Source organism: Cnephaeus nilssonii (genome assembly GCF_951640355.1).
Source record: "Cnephaeus nilssonii genome assembly, chromosome: 17".
In the NCBI taxonomy this organism is placed as follows: domain Eukaryota; kingdom Metazoa; phylum Chordata; class Mammalia; order Chiroptera; family Vespertilionidae; genus Cnephaeus; species Cnephaeus nilssonii.
The window spans coordinates 27,416,227-27,425,460 of NC_137088.1; the positions used below are offsets into that span (position 1 = coordinate 27,416,227).

The 9,234-nt window shown below is 57.5% G+C and overlaps 1 protein-coding gene across 2 annotated transcripts in view; it reads right to left on the reverse strand.

Moving 5' to 3' along the window:
* RAB6B (RAB6B, member RAS oncogene family) overlaps positions 1-7,943 on the reverse strand; it is a 47,729-nt gene extending 39,786 nt beyond the window's left edge. For both annotated transcript variants that reach the window (XM_079795498.1, XM_079795499.1), the window contains exon 1: positions 7,538-7,943. In XM_079795498.1, coding sequence (XP_079651624.1) covers positions 7,538-7,607 — 70 coding nt within the window. In that variant the 5' untranslated portion in view covers positions 7,608-7,943. The remainder of the gene's footprint in view (positions 1-7,537) is intronic.
* Positions 7,944-9,234: the final 1,291 nt, after the last annotated feature.

A 9,234-nucleotide genomic window follows, 5' to 3' on the forward strand; every position in this document is an offset into this window, starting at 1 on the left:
ATCTCTCCAGGATGGGCGTGCTACTGGCTTGGCATCATGTTCTAAGATGGCACTGAATTATGAGCAAGAGTTAGAGATCCAGGGGCTGGAGTGGTCACTCAGTCCAGCAGCCTCTGGGGACCCATCGAGAAAGCCAGAGATGGGACAGGGCCTGTGCAACCACACAACTGGCTGGCGGCTGACCGGGGCCAGAATCAGGGTCTCCAGGGGCCTGGCTGCTCCAGGCCTGGGGGGAGGATGAGGCCAGCCACTTACTTTGGTTAGTTCTTCCCTTTTTAGTACTTAGTTCTCAGCTGAAACCTGAGAACTAAGTAGTGTCTTTCCTCTATGCAGTGGGCCGAGGGCTGACTTGGGAGGGTTTAGCTACCTCCAAATAAGCAGTTCATTCGGAGTAAGGATGGAGTGCCTGCTATGCAATCAGACTTCCACATGGAGACTCAGCCTCCTTCCTAGACCCTCCCCCTCTTTCCTCCCGGCTCTGGCTCCAGTGCCCCTCACCAGCTTAGGGGAATCAAAGGACTTCCCGCCCACCCCCATGCTGTGATCTGCTGGCTCCTCCTTGGCTAAGAGCTTGATGAACTCCCTAAGAGGCATTTATAAGTGACCTCAAGTCCACCAGGCTGCCGTGGTCCTCTGTCCCATCTTCCCCACTCCCTGGCCCGGGCCTGCTTTAGAGGCACGAGGCCCAATAGATCACTGTGTTCCTCATAGTGACCTGGGTTTGACTCCTAATCCTGCCACGCTGGCAGTGAGTCCCTGGGCATGACCAGCTCTCACTGATCCTCTGCCCCCTGACCTGCAAAATGGGTGAATCCCACGTCTATTGCAGGGTGCCCCGTGCAGAGCCACGGGCAGAGTGTTCCTAAGTGCCATCTGAGGTTAACTGGAGGAAGGATACGGGAACCCAGGAGGGTCGGCTCCATTTTGTCAGGAAGGACAGACAGACTCAGTGAGAAGCCCTCCCCATCCATCCTCCTTCCAAGGCCCTAAAATGACAATCCTTCCCATGTGTAGAGGTGACTGAGCCACTCCCCAGCCGAGGATCCTCCACCAGTTCCCCATTTCCTTCAGAACAAAGTGCCAGCTCATGGCCGACCCTGCCTCTGTGACTCACCCTCGCCTCCTCTCCAGCCACAGGGGAAGCTGGGTGAGCTGGTTACCTCAATACTGGAAGCCCCTTCCTCTGGGGAAACCCCACTAAGTAGCATGCCCACCACCCACAAGTGCTGGAAGAAACCTGTGGTCTCCAGCACAGAAGGCACACAACTGAGGTCTCCCTCTCCCTCCCCATCCCAGACCCTACTGCCCCCCTTCCCCACCCCTCTGTCCAGGCACCTGCTGGGGCTCTAGGCTGCCATTCTTTGAATGCATTTCCTGGAAGAAGCCTTTGCTTAAAGGTTCTTTTCTAGTCATGGGCGAGGTATAATCTGCTCCCTCCTGGACCCCAGCCTGTCCTTTGGGTATGTCACCACTTGGGAACAGGTGTTACCTGCCCCAGAACACGTGGTTGAGTCACCACTGGTCTTGTTACCAAGAGACCAGAATAAATATGCTTTTCTACTAAAAAGAAATAATTTTACTAAATTGATAAAGTATTCATGACATTGAACATTTATTTTTTTTAAAGATCTCACTTAGTTTAAGGGAAAAATTATAAAAATAATAAAGGAAATTGGAAATTTCAAGCCCCAAGAAACAGTAAGGAACCTCTCTTAGGAGTTATAAATCTAGCCCTGCCCAGGGCCCACCTTTTCCCTGCAGCCTGTCTTTTAGCTCTAACAAAACCTGCCCATATCAGGGCATGGCTGGTACTTCCTCCTGGCAACCTCTCCCATCTTCTCTTCTCTGGTGAGAATTAGGATAGGATGACAGACCGACGGGCCGTGGAGAAAATGCCCAGCAGTTTGTCAGCAGTCCACCCTGATGATTATGAGTTTTCTATTCCACCTAACCTTTTCTCATCTTCCTCAATGGTTCTGTCCAACAATTTTTCTAAATTATTTACATTAAGACCATCAGTCCTGCACATGCAATGGTTCATTCATTCAGCAACAGTGGAAGAGATGGGGTGGGGATGGGACAGAGGTGATAGCCCCCCAAAGGCCTGCCCCAGGTGAGTGTGCAATGCCAGGGAAACACCTATAAGGATAAATGTTCATGGGCTGATTTTAGGAATGCACTAAGTCACAAAAGGACAATGACGTTATTTTGTTCTATTTTAATGGGATTCGTTGTAATATGGGGGCTGCAAATGATTCTGATAATCAGATCATGCAAAAGATGGCAATTACTATTACATCTGCACAATCAGAACATATTCTACCCATTTATTTTTTTCTCTTCTGGTTAGTTCTGTCGTCTCTCATTAGCATTGAGGCGCCACTCTCCTCTTACACCAAGTGCAGGTGAACTCTCATCTTGGTGTCGGACTCTCTCACTCTCTCAGCAAATGAAGCAAAGGTTCTGGGTCTGTACTCAACATGCAAGGTTCCCTCTCTCATTCCAGGCACAGAGGACGAGAGAGAGGTTGGGAGGAGAGAAGGCAAGGCTGAGAAGCCTAAGGCGCAGGACCTCACAGTGAGCTCTGTTGGCATCAGGCTTGGAGGCGTCCCTGCCTTCCCACCTCTGGTGGCCTTACTGTTCCTCATAGGTCTTCAGAGATGGTGGTGGGGAAGGGGGCGCGCCGAGAATGCGATGAACTGTGTGAGCCGGGCACAACCAAGACTAAACGATCTAACTGTCTGTGAAAGAGTCTAAGTGTCACTGGTAAGAATCTTCTGGCTTGTGAAAGCAGCAGGTGTCAGGATGAAGAAGCCTGTTTCAAAGCCGTCTTGACTCCCCACCCACACACACTTTTTTTTAAAATGTTTTTGTGTGTGTGTTTTTTTAATTGATTTCAAAGAGAGGAAGGGAAAGGGAGAGGGAGAAACATCAATGATGAGAGAGGATCATTGTTTGGCTGCCTCCTGCACGCCCCCTAATGGGGATCGAGTCCAAAACACCAGACATGTGCCCTGACCTGGAATCATGACCTCCTGGTTCATGGGTCGATGCCCAACCACTGCGCCACACCAGCCAGGCGACTCCCTTCACTATTAATCTGTTGATGGGCCAGCAGCAAATCTCACACAGCAGGATAACCTCATCATTTCCAGACTGAGATCATGAACCACCCGAAGATGGCGAGGGGGACTGACAACTAAACCCTCGTCCCCTTAACCTTCTGAACTTTGCCCTTCAAGGGGCTTCAAATTCAGTTAGGGTTTTTGTACTTAGGAAAAAAGTTAAAACATTTTTTAAAATCCTGAGTAACCGAGATAACAGAGAAGTCCCAGAGCAGTGTGTGATTGTTTTTTTAAATTGCTCAGGAAAAAACAAACACGGTGAGTGCCCAGGGGAGCCAGCCAGTCTGGGAGTCAGTGGGGAGAGAGAACTTCCGGTATGGATTTCAGGCACAACCACCAGGCCAGCAAAGGGTGGTTGTGGGAGGTGTGGGTGGTAGGAGGGCAGGGTTCAGGCTAAGCTGGGGAGGGTGAGCCCTCCGGACAGTGTGGGGGGGGGGGGGAGGGGGGCAATGAAGGCTCCTTACCCTGGAGGACTGGGACCGAAGTGGAGGTAAAGGCCTTTCCCTGTACCAACAACCCAGACACCTGAGGGTCGCCCTTGTCCTCCTGCTCCCCAACCCCCACTCACACTTTCTCCCCAGCAGGGAGGAGAACAGACAAGGCTCCCGGGAAAAAGGGGGGGGGACCCTTGAAGGACCTACTCCCCGCCCTTGGCCCAAAGGAGCACCAGCCAGCTGCCTGTAGAAGCGTCTCCTCTATGTGCTTCCAGAGCAGCTGTGGTGGCTCTCACAGGCCTTTACGGTAATTATACCCACAACTGTCTGCACTCCCTAGTGGACCATAAGTTCCATGAGGCGGGGAGACACTCAAAGATGTGATTAAATAAATAAATGGACGATGGAAGGAGGAAGGGCGAAAGAGGGAGGCAGGGAAGGGAGAGAGGGGGGAATGAACAAATGCCGTAAGGACCAAGCGGCAGCTGCACACAGGGTCACAGTGCGGCACAACTCCAGGGACACCACTCAGGTTGTGCTCAACGTCGGTGGCACCTGTAGCAGCACAACTGGCAGGGGCAGGGCAGGGAGGTGGCTGGTCCGAGGGAGGAGCGGGCCTGCCGGCCTCAGCCTGGGAAAGTGGCTGGAACTTGTGTCCATCAATCTTCCTGCTGCTGGAGGAGGGTCAGGGAAGGAAGCTCAGAAGAGGCCACAGCCCATCCGATACATTCACACCCCTCCTCCTCGCTACACACACCGAAATGAACCTAAGCCCCCTTAGAATGCCATCAGAACTGAGGAGGAAGCTGTGTCCCCCAGACCCACTCTCCTTCCTTAGACACCTGCCTGTGCCTGTCTTCTCGGCTGCCACCAAGTGCCCCCGTCGGGACTGGTGTGCATCTCCCGGCTGTCCCCCACCACCGCCATCAGCAGGGGCATGGCCAGCAGGCCCAGATTGCCATCTAAGTCCCAGCAGAATGGCACAGCCTTCCTAGTGCAAGGACACCCCTTCTCCTGGGCCCACAGCACCCTCCCCACAATCCTCCCCACTGCCAGGCTGACCCTGCCAGCCTGCATTCCTCGGTCCAGTGGACAGAGGTCATTCTGCTGCCAGGAGCAGGGGCTCTCTCACGGGCTGGAGGTGTTCTCTCGTGAGTGGCTCTCCAAGGGTTTCCCACTCAAACCAGGTCCCTGGCATCTCTGGAAGCCTGATGCTTCTTCTCATCACCGGGCTCCAGGCTGGACACTCCTCTTTGGAATCCAGCTGTCCTCACACACTTGCCAGGCACAGGAAACCAGAGAAGACCACATCTCTCCAGATCCCTCCCCTGACCCCTTCCCAGGGGACTCAGGCAAGCCCCCGAGACTTAGGTGAGGGAACCTCTGAGGTCACACAGGGAGGGAGGGAGAGGTGGGGATGGTGGGTGGGTGGGGAGTGAGGGCTAGAGCTCAGGGTCTCCCTCCACTGCAGAGGCTACACAGGATGCTGGCACAAAGGACCAACACAGGCAAAACGGGGTTCAGGTGAGAGGGCAGCAGTGGCTGCAGGGGCAACTCCCCAGCCCCACCCACTCAGAGATGCACACAGAGGCCCTGAAAGCTCTGTAAAATCTATGGTAACCCACTGATGACACACCCACGTTGGAGGAAGCTTTTCAGAGCCTAGGACTCCCTGCTAGGAGCGGCCAGAGTGGCCAATAGCCGATCCCACTGATAGCAGAGACTAACATCCATCAATGACCGTGTTCCAAGGACCCACAAACCCTGCCCCCAATCAACCAGCCCTGCATTCCCACCCAACCCAGCCCCAAGCCTGACCAGAGAGTGGCAACCCTCACCCTCTCTTAGGAAGACTCCCCAGTTCCGGGCTTCCTCAATTCAAGGTCATCTTATTTCCCCAATGACATGTTAGTGACTGAGAGCAGGAGAAGTGTTAATAACTCACAATGGGATTCTGGGTAAGCCCTCCCCATCCCTGGGGCTCAGACATCCCACCTCACATGCCAGGGAGGTGGGGGCTCCATCTCTGAGGTGAAGCTCTAATTTCCGTGATTTCAGCAGCAAAGGGGGCTCTGCAGGACTCAGCAGGGGCCTCAGCCCATCAGGGATGCCGAGGGAGCCCCGAGTTTTCACTCAGACTCACCAGAGACATTCTCCTCAGCAAAGCCCCGGCCCTTTACTAAAACATGGCTCAGACTTGGAATAAACAAATGTTTATTGAGAACCTCCGAGGTCCTGGCCCTTTGAGGGCAGGCACTAGGGAAACATGCAGGAGTCAGAGGATTGCCCTCAAGGAACCATTCCACAGAAACAGAAACGGAGGCTCAGCGACGCCTCAAAATCTGCTCTGGGAGCTGAAGCGAGGAATTCCCTGCAGAGTTCTCTCCCAGGGCTCCGGGCCCAGTGAGGCTAGCCCTGGGGTGGGGAGACCCCGAAATCCCTCCAGGCCTGGGGAAAAGTGAGCTCTGAAACTGGAACCTCTGAAGATCAGAAACTCAGAGTCCAGGCCACAGGGCTGGCCGGCCGAGTGAACCTTGCTCTGAAATGCCCCCTCCCCATGCGAGGGCCTGACCGCCTCCTGATACCCTTCCCCCTGCCCATCCATCCCAGGCCGTGGGACCCCCACCACCCACATGTACACACACCACAGTAAGTGTTCCCTGAGCCCACCAGGTTCTCCCAAGGTTGCCTGCGTCGTGGCCCTTGGCACAGAACGACTCCAAACCTGGTGAACTGGACTGGTCTGCAGAACTAGAGCGGGGAGTCCTGCCCCCAGGGGCTGCCTTCTCCCTGAGTGGAGCTGGGCAGGGCCTGCAGCTCCAGGGTGAGAGGCCTCCGGAGGGATGTTCTGAGAACCACTCCTTCCTACAGGTGTCTCCCGGGTCCACGCTCTTCAACCTGGTCCTCCCACCCTGGGACCCACCTGGGTTCCAAAGATGCTTTCCCAAGGGAGGCTGCTAGCAGCAGGGAAGCCGCGTCTCTCCCCCGCTCCCCGCCCCTGGCCGGCTGCCACGGTGACCTCCCCTCCCCCAAGAAGGGCGGTGAGCTAGGAGGTGGGGGTGGGAAGAATCGGCTGCCAGCGCTCTCGGGAGGGGTGCGGGGAAGCTGGGCAGGGCGTGTCGCCTGATCCTTTCTCTGTCCAGCGCCAGGCTTCGCCGCCGCCTCTGGGTGAGAGGCACCCCTGGACCGTCCCCCAAATCTGCTTCGCGTTGGGGAATCCTTGCTGCCATCGCCCAGACGCCGGAGCCCTAAAGAGGCTCACACATGCCGGTGAAGGGCAGCGGGTCTAGAACCTTCTGTGTCCAGGGGAGTAACCAGGGGCCATAAACCAGGAGAAGTAGGCGCCCCACAGCCCAGATTCGCTCCTTCGGGAGGAAGCAGGTGTCCGTTTTTACCCCCGCCCCCCGCCCTTTGCCTCTGGGCCTGGACGCATGGTTGCGGGCAGGGTCCGCAGGGAACCCCTCCGGTGCATTGCGCGGGGGGTCGGCAGACGCCAGACCCACCTCTTTCCCCGAAGAGGGGCGTCTGTCCTCTTCCCGACCCCCGCCAGCGCCCCGCCACCTGCCCGGTCGCCGGTCGCCCGCAGCCGCTGCCGCAATGCGAGCCAGCCAGCGAGCCAGCGAGCCAGCGAGCCCGGCGCCTTCACGCCTCGGTCTGCGCTGCCGAGCGAGCCTCCGCCCTCCGGCCTCCCGCCCCGCTGCCCCGCTGCCCCGCACCTGCACCTGCACCCGCAGCCCTAGCCCCCACCCCAGATCCCACCGTTACCCCCATCTCTGGCCCCAGCGTTTTCTATCCTTGGTCCCTCCTCTGCCCGGCCCCGCCCGAGCCGCCCCGACCTCCAAAGCCCATCCCTCCCCTCTACCCGGGCGTGGAGGGGCCTTTCCCAGCCGGGGCCGGGGCCGGGGTCCCAAAGGGGTGGGGGATTTGGCGGCGGGGGACGACTCGGCGCCACGCCGGGAGACCAAGCGGGGTACTTACCGCTCTGCTCCCCCAGGAACACCAACTTGAATTTTCTCAGTGGGTTCCCAAAATCTCCCCCTGCGGACATGGTGCTGGCAGCCGGGGCCGGGAGAGAAGGAGGAGGAGAAGCGAAGGAGCCGGGAGGGGAGAGGAGGAGGGCGCGGGGAGGCGGCCGGCGGTGCGGGAGCCGGAGGGGGAAGGGCTGGCTGCGCGCGTCCCTGCCTCCCCAGCTGCGTCCCGGCCCCGGCCTGCGGCTGCGTGTCCGGCGGCGGCGAAGGAGGAGGAGGAGGAGCGGGAGGAGGAGGAAGGCTGGGCTGGGCTGGGCTGGGCTGGGCTGTCGCGGGCGGCGCTCGCTGCGGTGAGAGAGGCGCGCTCTGGCGGCCCGAGGCGCGGCGCGGACAGCGAGGCGCGAGCGGCGCGGGGCGCAGGGACAGCGCGGGGCGGAGGAGCGCTCTCCCGGCCGCGCGACTCGGGCTCCTCCCGCCCCCTCCTCCGCCGGCGCCTGCGCTCTGCGCGCTCCCCTGCCTCTGATGTCATGCGGGGCTCGCGGCTCTGCGGGGCTGGGGGCGTCGGTCCACCCACCCCGGAGTCCGCACCCGGGCGGGGGAGAACCGCCTCGCCCGGCCTCCGGCAGACCCCGAATCGGGCCGTCTCTCGTTGCCCCTCTGCGTCTGTCTTCACCACTCTACCCCTCCTTTGAATCCAGAAAAAGGACAAGAAATTGTCGGGGGGGACATTTGCTTCTGGTCTTTAAACCAAATGCCAGCCCCTTCCTCCCCCTCGCGCGACGCCGATGCACAGCGCAGCCACCTGCGAGGGCGGAAAGGAAAGGAGGGGGTGGGTGAGCCAGGGTGTGGTGGGCAGTGTGTGCCGAGGGCTCTGCTGTCACCCTGTGTGGTCTCTGCTCCCCCCCCCCCCCCCCCGCTCCCCTTCTCTAGGCCCAGATCCCTCCTCTGGGCGCCTCCGTGGGGCATAGATGTCCCAGCAGACCTGGCCCGCCTGAGAGGAGGCACCAGGAATGGGCGCATTTTATCCTAAATCAGCTGCCCTATGGGAGAGAAAGAGCAATGACGCCCTAGCTATCTGCATGGCCATCGCGAGGACAGGGCCCTGGGTTCCTTGACCCCGGGCTGCCGGTTGACAACACCATTCCTTGCCCCAACATCTAGGTGAATGGAGAGTGAGCCCCCAGAGGACAGGGCTGCGGCCACCCATTCGCCTCTGTATTAACCTGGCCCATTAAGGCGCGGAGAGCAAGGAGCTGACGCCAAGAGTAGCAGCTCTCCCAGGCATTCTGATGAACGGAGGTTTTACACAACTGCCTTCTTCCTGTCCTACCACCAGGTGGTCTACGTTTTTAAAAAGGGCTGTTCATTTTCACTGCTATATAGTGTTCCATTGTGTGAGTGTATCAGTCTATTTACCCATCTATTGTAGAGGGACATTTCCGTTGTTTCCAATGTTTGGTTATTAAAGATATTGCTGTTATGAGAATTCTTGTACATGTTTTTTATATATATAACAAGCACCAGTGGAATGTGAGAGTTGGAATGTTTCACATCCTTGCCCACAGGTAATATTGCAAGCCTTTTAATTTTAGATATTCTGTAGTGACTTCTCACGGCAGTTTTAATTTGCATATTTGAAACCTAGGACTTCTTCTCCTTCTCTAAGATGGACTTGCATTTGTTTATGCCAGGCTCTCAGAAATTCTA